This window comes from Phyllobates terribilis, unplaced genomic scaffold, assembly GCF_046119375.1.
Source record: "Phyllobates terribilis strain yellow unplaced genomic scaffold, ASM4611937v1 Scaffold_9__5_contigs__length_417890890, whole genome shotgun sequence".
NCBI classification, from domain to species: domain Eukaryota; kingdom Metazoa; phylum Chordata; class Amphibia; order Anura; family Dendrobatidae; genus Phyllobates; species Phyllobates terribilis.
This window is the reverse complement of record NW_027362769.1, coordinates 172,550,676-172,567,484: the sequence shown is the minus strand read 5'-3', so window position 1 is coordinate 172,567,484 and position 16,809 is coordinate 172,550,676. Positions and strand designations below refer to the sequence as shown.

Genomic DNA, 16,809 nt, shown 5'->3' with positions numbered 1-16,809 from the left:
AAAAGAGTCAAAGGGTAGCACAAGGTTAATGCTATGAGCGCCTCAGTGCCCCCATAATATTGTAGAGAGCATATAGATCCATGTTTCCCACCGGAAGAGGTCAGACACACACAGAGTAAGATGGCCTGAGTCTTAGCTACCCAGCAAGTGGGGGAGAGTAGGACTCGCTCAATACAGAACACAGAACACCAGCTCAAGTTCTTCCTAAATAACACAGAGGAGCGAGCACAATACTCCAGAGGGAACTGACGCTGCTGTCTTGTTCCAGTGAAGACCGTCCATCTCCATAAAAGAAGCTCAATTAGAAGGGTCCCCACCATGGAGGGGCGCCCAGAGGATTTATGTGAGCGGAGAGGGCGTCCACCAAATATTAACAGCCCATAAGGAACGAAGAGACGGCCACACCAGAGGAGGCTGTAAGCTAAAATTATTTATTTTACAAATGGAGCAATAAATACTTGTCAGGGGAAGAGCAGATAGCAAAAAAAACAACCCCATAGTTCATGAAAGACTGCAAGAGACGAAAAGTCAATGATTAACACGGACGCTTCTCTGCTGTGGATATCATATATAAGCAAATATATATATATTAAATACCTCGTACTGAGTTACATCCTGTATTATACTCCAGAGCTACGCTCACTATTCTGCTGGTGCAGTCACTGTGTACATACATTACATTACAGATCCTGAGTTACATCCTGTATTATACTCCAGAGCTGCACTCACTATTCTGCTGGTGCAGTCACTGTGTATATACATTACATTACTGATCCTGAGTTACATCCTGTATTATACTCCAGAGCTGCACTCACTATACTGCTGGTGCAGTCACTGTGTACATACATTACATTACTGATCCTGAGTTACATCCTGTATTATACTCCAGAGCATCAATCACTATTCTGCTTGTGCAGTCACTGTGTACCTACATTACATTACTGATCCTGAGTTACATCCTGTATTATCCTCCAGAGCTGCACTCACTATTCTGCTGGTGCAGTCACTGTGTACATACATTACTGATCCTGAGTTACCTCCTGTATTATACTCCAGAGCTGCACTCACTATTCTGCTGGTGCAGTCACTGTGTACATACATTACATTACTGATCCTGTACTGATCCTGAGTTACATCCTGTATTATACCCCAGAGCTGCACTCACTATTCTGCTGGTGCAGTCACTGTGTACATACATTACATTACGGATCCTGAGTTACATCCTGTATTATACCCCAGAGCTGTACTCACTATTCTGCTTGTGCAGTCACTGTGTACATACATTACATTACAGATCCTGAGTTACATCCTGTATTATACTCCAGAGCTGCACTCACTATTCTGCTGGTGCAGTCACTGTGTAAATACATTACATTACTGATCCTGAGTTACATCTTGTATTATACTCCAGAGCTGCACTCACTATACTGCTGGTGCAGTCACTGTGTACATACATTACATTACTGATCCTGAGTTACATACTGTATTATACTCCAGAGCTGCACTCAAGTAATGTATGTACACAGAGACTCCACCAGCAGAATAGTGAGTGCAGCTCTGGAGTACAATACAGGATGTAACTCAGGATTAGTAATGTAATGTATGTACACAGTGACTGCACCAGCAGAATAGTGAGTGCAGCTCTGGGGTATAATACAGGATGTAACTCAGGATCAGTACAGGATCAGTAATGTAATGTATGTACACAGTGACTGCACCAGCAGAATAGTGAGTGCAGCTCTGGAGTATAATACAGGAGGTAACTCAGGATCAGTAATGTATGTACACAGTGACTGCACCAGCAGAATAGTGAGTGCAGCTCTGGAGGATAATACAGGATGTAACTCAGGATCAGTAATGTAATGTAGGTACACAGTGACTGCACAAGCAGAATAGTGAGTGCAGCTCTGGAGTATAATACAGGATGTAACTCAGGATCAGTACAGGATCAGTAATGTAATGTATGTACACAGTGACGGCACCAGCAGAATAGTGAGTGCAGCTCTGGAGTATAATACAGGATGTAACTCAGGATCAGTAATGTAATGTATGTACACAGTGACTGCACCAGCAGAATAGTGAGTGCAGCTCTGGGGTATAATACAGGATGTAACTCAGGATCAGTAATGTAATGTATGTACACAGTGACTGCACAAGCAGAATAGTGAGTGCAGCTCTGGAGTATAATACAGGATGTAACTCAGGATCAGTAATGTAATGTAATGTACACAGTGACTGCACCAGCAGAATAGTGAGTGCAGCTCTGGAGTATAATACAGGCTGTAACTCAGGATCAGTACAAGATCAGTAATGTAATGTATGTACACAGTGACTGCACCAGCAGAATAGTGAGTGCAGCTCTGGAGTATAATACAGTCTTCTGTTCTTCTCCTTTCTCCTGCTTCTTTAGTCATGTGTTAGTCTTCCTTGAAGTTCTGGATATCTATTCAGTAATGAAGAACCTTACGGGGGTGGGGGTTGCTATCGGAGCCAGTCATGACTCGTCACGTGGAGTTTAACCTTTTAAAACCGTATAAATATTGCAGTAATGACTATGACGAGGCCCCAGGACTGTCCGGGCTCCTGATACATCCCAGCTCGATATCTGTCCCAGGTCCTGACAACAGTTTGCCATGTTCTCCTTCTGCAATCACTATGTTCTTAGTTGGTGGAGGGCACAGCTGGGTGAAGGGATATGTGGCTGGTGCGAGGCATGCCAGGACTGGGGGGAGTCCATACGCCTGTGCCAGCTCTCTCTCTAGGTTCTTGTGTGCTTCTTCTTCGGATGCTGGGTCCCAGGAGAAAACATTTGACTTTAGTCCTCGCTCTTGCAGAGTTCCTGCACATAAGAGAAAGAAACAAAGTATATTTTCCATTGTATCATTATAAATAGATGGGAGTACTGCAACAATGTAGCCAAACCAATGAAGACCTGACCTTTAGTGGTGACCACCCTGGATCTTCTGTGTAGAAGGAAAAATATTTAGAAGGTTGTGCAATTCATTTGGACTTTGCTTATTCTCACCTTCAACTGTGTTGTCCAAAATAAATGAGAAAAGCCCCCCCAGGAATATCGGAGTGGTGAGAAGTGACAGGAGCAGCATGTCCAGCGCCGGGGATCCTGGAGGTGGGAGAAGAGAGGTAACAAAACCCTAGCGGCCGAAGGTCACCGTACACACAGGACCACAGGACCAAGCGTGGACCTCACCTGTGTCCAGTTTTGTTGGCACAGCATGAAGCCAGCGGGGAACCAGTAAAGCCATGAACATGGTGAAGCCGACAATGAAGATGTTCCTTCCTGAGTCGATGTCCGCATACTGGAAGAAGGAAATTCCACCACCCACGGCCATGGAGAACGTCAGAGAAAGAGTGGCCCCTGCAAGGAAAATCAGACCCTGAGCCACAAGACGTTAGATCAGTGATCCAGCGAACTCCATCATATCAAAAAGTTCTGGTTGTAAGATGGAATCACCGGGATCAGCAGCACAAAGTGATTCAGTACTAAGGAGGCCATGATGCCTTGAGTCACTGATCCTACCATGGACGGCAGAAGGGATCGTCAGTAGGACCTGAGACATCCGCGGTGAACAGCCCAAGAAGATGAAGATTATTGCACATAGATGAGCTGAGTGCCGTGTGCCCACCTGAAAGGCAAAGGATGTCAAGATTGCTATAATACTGCCCTCAATGTGCAATATAACTACTATAATACTGCACCTATGTACAAGAATATAACTACTATAATACTGCCCCCTATGTACAAGAATATAACTACTATAATACTGCTCCCTATGTACAAGAATATAACTACTATAATACTGACCCCTATGTACAAGAATATAACTACTATAATACTGCTCCTATGTACAAGAATATAACTACTATAATACTGCCCCCTATGTACAAGAATATAGCTACTATAATACTGCTGCTATGTACAAGAATATAACTACTATAACACTGCCCCCTATGTACAAGAATATAACTACTATAATACTGCTCCTATGTAAAAGAATATAACTACTATAATACTGCTTCCTATGTACAAGAATATAACTACTATAATACTGCTCCTATGTACAAGAATATAACTACTATAATACTGCCCCTATGTACAAGAATATAACTACTATAATAATGCCCCCTATGTACAAGAATATAACTACTATAATACTGCCCCCTATGTACAAGAATATAACTACTATAATACTGCCCCTATGTACAAGAATATAACCACTATAATACTGCTCCTATGTACAAGAATATAACTACTATAATACTGCCCCTATGTACAAGAATATAACTATTATAATACTGCCCCCTATGTACAAGAATATAACTACTATAATACTGACTCCTATGTACAAGAATATAACTACTATAATACTGCTCCTATGTACAAGAATATAACTACTATAATACTGCCCCCTATGTACAAGAATATAACTACTATAATACAGCTCCCTATGTACAAGAATATAACTACTATAATACTTCTCCCTATGTACAAGAATATAACTACTATAATACTGTCCCTATGTACAAGAATATAACTACTATAATACAGCTCCCCATGTACAAGAATATAACTACTATAATACTGTTCTTATGTACAAGAATATAACTACTATAATACTGCTCCTATGTGCAAGAATATAACTACTATAATACTGCTCCTAGGTACAAGAATATATCTACTATAATACTTCCCCCTATGTACAAGAATATAACTACTATAATACTGCCCCCTATGTACAAGAATATAACTACTATAATACAGCTCCCTATGTACAAGAATATAACTACTATAATACTTCCCCCTATGTACAAGAATATAACTACTATAATACTGCCCCTATGTACAAGAATATAACTACTATAATACTGCTCCTATGTACAAGAATATAACTACTATAATACTGCTCCTATGTACAAGACTATAACTATTATAATACTGCCCCCTATGTACAAGAATATAACTACTATAATACACCAACTATGTACAAGAATATAACTACTATAATACTTCCCCCTATGTACAAGAATATAACTACTATAATACTGCCCCTATGTACAAGAATATAACTACTATAATACTGCCCCTATGTACAAGAATATAACTACTATAATACTGCTCCTATGAACAAGAATATAACTACTATAATACTTCCCCCTATGTACAAGAATATAACTACTATAATACTGCCCCTATGTACAAGAATATAACTACTATAATACTGTCCCCTATGTACAAGAATATAACTACTATAATACTGCCCCTATGTACAAGAATATAACTACTATAATACTTCCCCCTATGTACAAGAATATAACTACTATAATATTGCCCCTATGTACAAGAATATAACTAATATAATACTGTCCCCTATGTACAAGAATATAACTACTATAATACTGCCCCTATGTACAAGAATATAACTACTATAATACTTCCCCCTATGTACAAGAATATAACTACTATAATACTGCCCCTATGTACAAGAATATAACTACTATAATACTTCCCCCTATGTACAAGAATATAACTACTATAATACTGCCCCTATGTACAAGAATATAACTACTATAATACTGTCCCCTATGTACAAGAATATAACTACTATAATACTTCCCCCTATGTACAAGAATATAACTACTATAATACTGTCCCCTATGTACAAGAATATAACTACTATAATACTGCTCCATATGTACAAGAATATAACTACTATAATACTGCTCCTATGTGCAAGAATATAACTACTATAATACTGCTCCTATGTACAAGAATATAACTACTATAATACTGCTCCTATGTACAAGAATATAACTATTATAATACTGCCCCCTATGTACAAGAATATAACTACTATAATACTTCCCCCTATGTACAAGAATATAACTACTATAATACTGCCCCTATGTACAAGAATATAACTACTATAATACTGTCCCCTATGTACAAGAATATAACTACTATAATACTTTCCCCTATGTACAAGAATATAACTACTATAATACTGTCCCCTATGTACAAGAATATAACTACTATAACACTGCCCCCTATGTACAAGAATATAACTACTATAATACTTCCCCCTATGTACAAGAATATAACTACTATAATACTGTCCCCTATGTACAAGAATATAACTACTATAATACTGCCCCTATGTACAAGAATATAACTACTATAATACTGTCCCCTATGTACAAGAATATAACTACTATAATACTGCCCCTATGTACAAGAATATAACTACTATAATACTTCCCCCTATGTACAAGAATATAACTACTATAATACTGCCCCTATGTACAAGAATATAACTACTATAATACTGTCCCCTATGTACAAGAATATAACTACTATAATACTTCCCCCTATGTACAAGAATATAACTACTATAATACTGTCCCCTATGTACAAGAATATAACTACTATAATACTGCTCCATATGTACAAGAATATAACTACTATAATACTGCTCCTATGTGCAAGAATATAACTACTATAATACTGCTCCTATGTACAAGAATATAACTACTATAATACTGCTCCTATGTACAAGAATATAACTATTATAATACTGCCCCCTATGTACAAGAATATAACTACTATAATACACCCCCTATGTACAAGAATATAACTACTATAATACTGCCCCCTATGTACAAGAATATAACTACTATAATACAGCTCCCTATGCACAAGAATATAACTACTATAATACTTCCCCCTATGTACAAGAATATAACTACTATAATACTGTCCCTATGTACAAGAATATAACTACTATAATACTGCTCCTATGTACAAGAATATAACTACTATAATACTGCTCCTATATACAAGAATATAACTATTATAATACTGCCCCCTATGTACAAGAATATAACTTCTATAATACTGCTTCCTATGTACAAGAATATAACTACTATAATACTGTCCCAATGTACAAGAATATAACTACTATAATATTGCCCCTATGTACAAGAATATAACTACTATAATACTGCCCCCTATGTACAAGAATATAACTACTATAATACTGCTCCTATATACAAGAATATAACTACTATAATACTGCCCCTATGTACAAGAATATAACTACTATAATACTGCTCCTATGTACAAGAATATAACTACTATAATACTGCCTCCTATGTACAAGAATATAGCTACTATAATACTGCCCCCTATGTACAAGAATATAACTACTATAATACTGCTCCTAAAAACAAGAATATAACTACTATAATACTGCCCCCATGTACAAGAATATAACTACTATAATACTGTCCCTATGTACAAGAATATAACTACTATAATATTGCCCCTATGTACAAGAATATAACTACTATAATACTGCCCCTATGTACAAGAATATAACTACTATAATACTGCCCCTATGTACAAGAATATAACTACTATAATACTGCCCCCTATGTACAAGAATATAACTACTATAATACTGCCCCTATATACAAGAATATAACTACTATAATACTGTCCCTATGTACAAGAATATAACTACTATAATATTGCCCCTATGTACAAGAATATAACTACTATAATACTGCCCCTATGTACAAGAATATAACTACTATAATACTGCCCCCTATGTACAATAATATAACTACTATAATACTGCCCCTATATACAAGAATATAACTACTATAATACTGCCCCCTATGTACAAGAATATAACTACTATAATACTGCTCCTATATACAAGAATATAACTACTATAATACTGCCCCCTATGTACAAGAATATAACTACTATAATACTGTCCCTATGTACAAGAATATAACTACTATAATATTGCCTCTATGTACAAGAATATAACTAATATAATACTGCCCCTATGTATAAGAATATAACTACTATAATACTGCCCCTATGTACAAGAATATAACTACTATAATACTGCCCCCTATGTACAAGAATATAACTACTATAATACTGCCCCTATCTACAAGAATATAACTACTATAATACGGCCCCCTATGTACAAGAATATAACTACTATAATACTGCCCCCTATGTACAAGAATATAACTACTATAATACTGCTCCTATATACAAGAATATAACTACTATAATACTGCCCCTATGTACAAGAATATAACTACTATAATACTGCTCTTATGTACAAGAATATAACTACTATAATACTGCTCCTATGTACAAGACTATAACTACTATAAAACTGCCCCTATGTACAAGAATATAACTACTATAATACTGCTCCCTATGTACAAGAATATAACTACTATAATACTGCTCCTATGTACAAGAATATAACTACTATAATACTGCCCCTATCTACAAGAATATAACTACTATAATACTGCTCCTATGTATAAGAATATAACTACTATAATACTGCTCCCTATGTACAAGAATATAACTACTATAATACTGCTCCTTTGTATACGAATATAACTACTATAGTACTGCTCCTATTTACAAGAATATAACTACTATAATACTGCTCCCTATGTACAAGAATATAACTACTATAATACTGCCCCTATGTACAGGAATATAACTACTATAATACTGTCCCTATGTACAAGAATATAACTATTATAATACTGCTCCTATGTACAAGAATATAACTACAATAATACTGCTCCTATGTACAAGAATATAACTACTATAATACTGCTCCTATGTACAAGAATATAACTACTATAATACTGCCCCCTATGTACAAGTATATAACTACTATAATACTGCTCCTATGTACAAGAATATAACTACTATAATACTGCTCCTATGTACAAGAATATAACTACTATAATACTGCCCCTATGTACAAGAATATAACTACTATAATACTGCTCCCTATGTACAAGAATATAACTACTTTAATACTGCCCCCTGTGTACAAGAATATAACTACTATAATACTGCTCCTATGTAAAAGAATATAACGACTATAATACTGCCCCCTATGTACAAGAATATAACTACTATAATACTGCCCCCTATGTACAAGAATATAACTACTATAATACTGCTCCCTATGTACAAGAATATAACTGCTATAATACTGTCCCTATGTACAAGAATATAACTACTATAATACTGTCCCTATGTACAAGAATATAACTACTATAATACTGCTCCTATGTACAAGAATATAACTACTATAATACTGCTCCTATGTACAAGAATATAACTACTTTAATACTGCTCCTATGCACAAGAATATAACTACTATAATACTGCTCCTATGTACAAGAATATAACTACTATAATACTGCCGCTATGTACAAGAATATAACTACTATAATACTGCCCCTATGTACAAGAATATAACTACTATAATACTGCCCCTATGTACAAGAATATAACTACTATAATACTGCTCCCTATGTACAAGAATATAACTACTATAATACTGCTCCTATGTACAAGAATATAACTACTATAATACTGCCCCTATGTACAAGAATATAACTACTATAATACTGCTCCCTATGTACAAGAATATAACTACTATAATACTGCTCCTATGTACAAGAATATAACTACTATAATACTGCCCCTATGTACAAGAATATAACTACTATAATACTGCTCCCTATGTACAAGAATATAACTACTATAATACTGATCCTATGTACAAGAATATAACTACTATAATACTGCCCCCTATGTACAAGAATATAACTGTAACATACCTGGCGACGTCCTTGCATGGTGGTCCATCTCCCACTGTGCAAGAGCGCGCACTTGATCTCCAGTCCAGAATGTCTCTCTGGCTTCCCTCCATGCTGTCTGTTTGTGTCTGTTTCTGCTGCTTAAGGGCGGCGCCCGATCACTTCCTGCTTTTTGTACCTGCTGTGGGTCACACCCCTTGTGCGTCCTCAGCCTATTGCTGTCTGTCACCTGGTATATAGCTCAGCTGCTCCCATCTATCCCTGCCTGAGCATAGTGTTTCATTCAGTGTGTGCTTGCACTCTGAAGGTGCCAGGTCCCGTTCTGTGTTCTCTTGTCTGCCTATCCTGGAGGCTGTATTTCCAGGCCTGTTTGAACACGCTCCTAGCCTGTTCCTCTCGCCTTCTAGGGGCCGATTACCTAGACCCGCTCCTGTATCTTGTCTGTCCTGTCGGAACACGCTCCTAGCCTGTTCCTCCCGCCTTCTAGGGGCCGATTACCTAGACCCGCTCCTGTATCTTGTCTGTCCTGTCTGAACACGCTCCTTGCCTGTTCGTCCCGCCTCTCTGGGGGCAGTATTCCCAGACCCGCTCCTGTATTCCGCTGCAGTGTCGGTCTCCTCCGTACACTCAGTTCCAGTCTGAACTCTCTCCTATCCTTTACCTGTTTTGCCTCTATGTCCGTTCCCTTCCTTTTTCTGCAGAGTCTGAACTCGTACCTAACTCCTGCTTGTTGTCTCTGTACTCTCATTTGTGAGTTTGTGGTCCACTCGCTACTTCACTGCAAGTACCCTGTGGGTATCTGGCTCTGCCTTTCTCTTCCTGTCTGTTCCGTGTGAACAGAGCCCTGTCCCCCCTGCTCTGGCTCCTTTGCTCACCGCTCCGGCGGTTCTAGCCTGCTCTGACTCCTTTGCTCACCGCTCCGGCGGTTCTAGCCTGCTCTGACTCCTTTGCTCACCGCTCCGGCGGTTCTAGCCTGCTCTGACTCCTATGCTCACCGCTCCGGCGGTTCTAGCCTGCTCTGACTCCTTTGCTCACCGCTCCGGCGGTTCTAGCCTGCTCTGGCTCCTTTGCTCACCGCTCCGGCGGTTCTAGCCTGCTCTGGCTCCTTTTGCTCGCTGCTCCGGCAGCCTTGCTCCGCTCTGACCCTTTTGCTCACTGCTCCGGCAGCCTTGCTCCGCTCTGACCCTTTTGCTCACTGCTCCGGCAGTCTCGCTCCGCTCTTATCCTTTTGCTCACTGCTCCGGCAGTCTTGCTCCACTCTTGCTCACCGCTCCAGGCGGCCTCGTCCTGCTTTACTCTTGCTCACTGCTCCGGCAGTCTCGCTCAGCTCTGACCCTTTGCTCACCGCTCCTGGCGGCCTTGTCCTGCTCTACTCTTGCTCACCGCTCCAGGCGGCCTCGTCCTGCCCTGCTCTCGCTCACCTCTCTGGGCGGCCTCACTCTGCTGTGTTTGTCCGCCACATCTGTGGTTCTGTTCCTGAGTCCCAGTGTGTACTGGGTCCTATCCCACCAGTGTCCCTACCTGCTAGTGCCTCCCTGTCTGCACTCTAGCTGTGCTTGCCTGTACCCCTCTGCCTGTATTGTTCCTGAGTCCCAGTGTGTACTGGGTCCTATCCCGCCTGTGTTCCTACCTGCTAGTGCCTCCCTGTCTGCACTCTAGCTGTGCTTGCCTGTACCCCCCTGCCTGCATACCCGCCTGCCTGCATACCAGTCGTGCCTGCCTATACCCACCAGTCTGTGTGCCAGCCTCCCAGTCTGTTCCTGTATTCCCCTGTGTGGGTCAACAGCCGTGTCCGGGGTCTGTCCTGGAGTAGCACCTGGTCCCTCTGCTCGGTTCCTCCTTCGTGCACTGGCGTCGTTTGCCGTCGTGCGACCCTGGTCGGATCGGGTGAATACCTAGTTACGCCCCTCCAGGCATTCACTCTCCGGCACGGTCCAGTGGAATCACTACAATCACACGCACACGCCGCTCAGCCCGGGCGTGTGCATTACAGCATGCTCAGGCCATGGTTCCCGTTGAGCCCCACGGCCTTCGCTCTCTGAGAAGTTTTCCAGCGAATATATGCATTAAAATAAATAAATAAATTTTTTTTTCTCTAGCTGAGTTCCAGGCGAATTACGCACCCATCCAGATGGATCTATCTGCTCTCGTTCCTGCGGATCCGCTACGTTACTATGGGGATCCAAGACAAAGTCGTGCATTTGTGGAGCAATGCATGCTACACTTCAAGTTCTACCCTCTATGTTTTCCCACCGATCGGGTTAAGGTGGCATTCATTATGTCTTACCTGGCGGGTGATGCCTTGGAATGGATCAACCCCCTATTTGAAACACAGGATCCGATCCTCCTGGACCTAATGGCCTTCCTGGTGGCCTTTCTAATGGTCTTCGATGATCCTAACCCGGAGGCTCCTGCTGAAGCTTCACTTCCCAATATCCCGGAGCAGCCCCGATGGGTAATGTGTGTGGGTAGCGCAATAGTCCTCCAGCCCAATGAGACTACTGTCCACCCAGAATCCTCACAGGGTGACTACGCTTTCCGGAATACTTCTCCCAACCTCAAGAGGCAGTCCAGACGTGCTAGACGTAGAGGCAAGCCGTCACGCCAGGGTCTGTCCTCCCTGAGACCTCCTGACCCCAACCTTGAAGTCCTTACTGAAGCTTCATCTCCCTGTATCCTGGAGAAGCCCCAACGGGTAATGTGCGTGGGTAGTGCACCAGTTCTCCTGCCCGAAGAGACTTCTGCCCATCCAGACTCCACACAGGAGAACTTCCTGCACCCGGCATCAGATGCTTCACCCACTTTAACCGGTGTGCATGTCCAAGGATGCTCCAAAGCTGTGGTTACCTCAGAGTCTGTGCACCTCTACTACCTGGCGGAGGACCCCCTGTTGCCTCCTGAATCCTCCGGGATACCACTCGCTGACAAATGGAGAGAGACTTCTCTACACCCGGTACTCGATACTTTGTCCGCTTCGTCCTGTGAGCCTGACAATGGGTACCCCAAAGTGGTAGTTACTCCCGAGTCTCTACACCCCTCCGACCAGGCGGAGGACCTCCAGTTGTCTCCAGAACCCTTCGGGGTGCTACCTGGTAGCGAAAGGACAGAGACTCTCCTATACTCTGTACCTGATACCTCGCTCGCTTCGTCCACGGAGTCCGACCTAGTGTACTCTGAAGCAGAGGTTACCCATGAGTCTCTACAGCCCTCTGACCAGGCGGAGGACCTCCAGTTGTCTCCAGAACCCTTCGGGGTGCCACCTGGTGGTGAATGGACAGAGACTTTCCTATATCCTGGATCTGATACCTCGCTTGCTTCGTCCAGTGAGTCCGACCTAGTGTACTCTGAAGCAGAGGTTACCCATGAGTCTCTACACCCCTCTGACCAGGCGGAGGACCGCCAGTTGTCTCCAGAACCCTTCGGGGTGCCACCTGGTGGTGAATGGACAGAGACTTTCCTATACTCGGTACCCGATACCTCGCCTGCTTCGTCCAGTGAGTCCGACCTAGTGTACTCTGAAGCAGATGTTTTCTCTGAGCCTCTGCACTCTTCTGACCTGGCGGAGGACCTCCAGTTATTTCCTGAATCCTCCGGGGTACCACCAGATAACAAAGAGACAGTGACTTTTCCTCATTATGTACCTGATAACCCGTCTATTTCTTCCTGTGAGCTTGACAAGATGTACCTCGAAGCAGAGATTACCCCCAAGTCTCTGTCCCCCTCCAACCCGGTGAAGGACTTCCAGTTTTCTCCTGTACCCTCTGGGGTGCCACCTGAAAATATGTGGAGAGAGACTTCCTTGTGTGCTGTTCCTGGTACTCCACCCGTTTCGTCTGTTGCTGAGGATGGCTGGATAGGAGGTAGCATCCTAGCTAACCAGATGGGATCAGTTTTTCCTGTGGACAGTGGAAGTGATCTCCTGGAAGTGAACGACTGGTCCTCGAATTCCCTGCGGAAGATTCTGGCAGGCCTGAAGAAGAGGGGGCGTAAGGGGGGGGGGTACTGTAACATACCTGGCGGCGTCCTTGCATGGTGGTCCATCTCCCACTGTGCAAGAGCGCGCACTTGATCTCCAGTCCAGAATGTCTCTCTGGCTTCCCTCCATGCTGTCTGTTTGTGTCTGTTTCTGCTGCTTAAGGGCGGCGCCCGATCACTTCCTGCTTTTTGTACCTGCTGTGGGTCACACCCCTTGTGCGTCCTCAGCCTATTGCTGTCTGTCACCTGGTATATAGCTCAGCTGCTCCCATCTATCCCTGCCTGAGCATAGTGTTTCATTCAGTGTGTGCTTGCACTCTGAAGGTGCCAGGTCCCGTTCTGTGTTCTCTTGTCTGCCTATCCTGGAGGCTGTATTTCCAGGCCTGTCTGAACACGCTCCTAGCCTGTTCCTCTCGTCTTCTAGGGGCCGATTACCTAGACCCGCTCCTGTATCTTGTCTGTCCTGTCGGAACACGCTCCTAGCCTGTTCCTCCCGCCTTCTAGGGGCCGATTACCTAGACCCGCTCCTGTATCTTGTCTGTCCTGTCTGAACACGCTCCTTGCCTGTTCGTCCCGCCTCTCTGGGGGCAGTATTCCCAGACCCGCTCCTGTATCCCGTTGCAGTGTCGGTCTCCTCCGTACACTCAGTTCCAGTCTGAACTCTTTCCTATCCTTTACCTGTTTTGCCTCTATGTCCGTTCCCTTCCTTTTTCTGCAGAGTCTGAACTCGTACCTAACTCCTGCTTGTTGTCTCTGTACTCCCATTTGTGAGTTTGTGGTCCACTCGCTACTTCACTGCAAGTACCCTGTAGGTATCTGGCTCTGCCTTTCTCTTCCTGTCTGTTCCGTGTGAACAGAGCCCTGTCCCCCCTGCTCTGGCTCCTTTGCTCACCGCTCCGGCGGTTCTAGCCTGCTCTGACTCCTTTGCTCACCGCTCCGGCGGTTCTAGCCTGCTCTGACTCCTTTGCTCACCGCTCCGGCGGTTCTAGCCTGCTCTGACTCCTATGCTCACCGCTCCGGCGGTTCTAGCCTGCTCTGACTCCTTTGCTCACCGCTCCGGCGGTTCTAGCCTGCTCTGGCTCCTTTGCTCACCGCTCCGGCGGTTCTAGCCTGCTCTGGCTCCTTTTGCTCGCTGCTCCGGCAGCCTTGCTCCGCTCTGACCCTTTTGCTCACTGCTCCGGCAGCCTTGCTCCGCTCTGACCCTTTTGCTCACTGCTCCGGCAGTCTCGCTCCGCTCTTATCCTTTTGCTCACTGCTCCGGCAGTCTTGCTCCACTCTTGCTCACCGCTCCAGGCGGCCTCGTCCTGCTTTACTCTTGCTCACTGCTCCGGCAGTCTCGCTCAGCTCTGACCCTTTGCTCACCGCTCCTGGCGGCCTTGTCCTGCTCTACTCTTGCTCACCGATCCAGGCGGCCTCGTCCTGCCCTGCTCTCGCTCACCTCTCTGGGCGGCCTCACTCTGCTGTGTTTGTCCGCCACATCTGTGGTTCTGTTCCTGAGTCCCAGTGTGTACTGGGTCCTATCCCGCCAGTGTCCCTACCTGCTAGTGCCTCCCTGTCTGCACTCTAGCTGTGCTTGCCTGTACCCCTCTGCCTGTATTGTTCCTGAGTCCCAGTGTGTACTGGGTCCTATCCCGCCTGTGTTCCTACCTGCTAGTGCCTCCCTGTCTGCACTCTAGCTGTGCTTGCCTGTACCCCCCTGCCTGCATACCCGCCTGCCTGCATCCCAGTTGAGCCTGCCTATACCCACCAGTCTGTGTGCCAGCCTCCCAGTCTGTTCCTGTATTCCCCTGTGTGGGTCAACAGCCGTGTCCGGGGTCTGTCCTGGAGTAGCACCTGGTCCCTCTGCTCGGTTCCTCCTTGGTGCACTGGCGTCGTTTGCCGTCGTGCGACCCTGGTCGGATCGGGTGAATACCTAGTTACGCCCCTCCAGGCATTCACTCTCCGGCACGGTCCAGTGGAATCACTACAATCACACGCACACGCCGCTCAGCCCGGGCGTGTGCATTACAATAACTACTATAATACTGCTCCCTATATACAAGAATATAACTACTATAATACTGATCCTATGTACAAGAATATAACTACTATAATACTGCTCCTATGTACAAGAATATAACTACTATAATACTGCTCCTATGTACAAGAATATAACTACTATAATACTGATCCTATGTACAAGAATATAACTACTATAATACTGCCCCCTATGTACAAGAATATAACTACTATAATACTTCCTCCTATGTACAAGAATATAACTACTATAATACTGCTCCCTATGTACAAGAATATAACTACTATAATACTGCTCCTTTGTACACGAATATAACTACTATAGTACTGCTCCTATTTACAAGAATATAACTACTATAATACTGCCCCCTATATACAAGAATATAACTACTATAATACTGATCCTATGTACAAGAATATAACTACTATAATACTGCCCCCTATGTACAAGAATATAACTACTATAATACTGCTCCTATGTACAAGAATATAACTACTATAATACTGATCCTATGTACAAGAATATAACTACTATAATACTGCCCCCTATGTACAAGAATATAACTACTATAATACTTCCTCCTATGTACAAGAATATAACTACTATAATACTGCTCTCTATGTACAAGAATATAACTACTATAATACTGCTCCTTTGTACACGAATATAACTACTATAGTACTGCTCCTATTTACAAGAAAATAACTACTATAATACTGCTCCTATGTACAAGAATATAGCTACTATAATACTCCTCCTATGTACAAGAATAGAACTACTATAATACTGCTCCTTTGTACACGAATATAACTACTATAATACTGCCCCTATGTACAAGAATATAACTACTATAATACTGCTCCTATGTACAAAAATATAGCTACTATAATACTCCTCCTATGTACAAGAATAGAACTACTATAATACTGCTCCTATGTACAAGAATATAACTACTATAATATTGCCCCCTATGTACAAGAATATAACTACTATAATACTGCTCCCTATGTACAAGAATATAACTACTATAATACTGCTCCTATGTACACGAATATAACTACTATAGTACTGCTCCTACGTACAAGAATATAACTACTATAATACTGCTCCCTATGTACAAGAATATAACTACTATAATA

The 16,809-nt window shown here is 42.8% G+C and overlaps 1 protein-coding gene across 1 annotated transcript in view; it reads right to left on the bottom strand.

Moving 5' to 3' along the window:
- Positions 1–2,340: 2,340 nt before the first annotated feature.
- SLC23A3 (solute carrier family 23 member 3) overlaps positions 2,341–16,809 on the bottom strand; it is a 55,059-nt gene continuing 40,590 nt past the window's right edge. Inside the window, exons 10-13 of the mRNA XM_073647370.1 lie at positions 3,539–3,644; positions 3,209–3,376; positions 3,026–3,121; positions 2,341–2,839 (exon numbers count right to left, since the gene is read on the bottom strand). Coding sequence (XP_073503471.1) covers positions 2,553–2,839; positions 3,026–3,121; positions 3,209–3,376; positions 3,539–3,644 — 657 coding nt within the window. The 3' untranslated portion in view covers positions 2,341–2,552. The remainder of the gene's footprint in view (positions 2,840–3,025; positions 3,122–3,208; positions 3,377–3,538; positions 3,645–16,809) is intronic.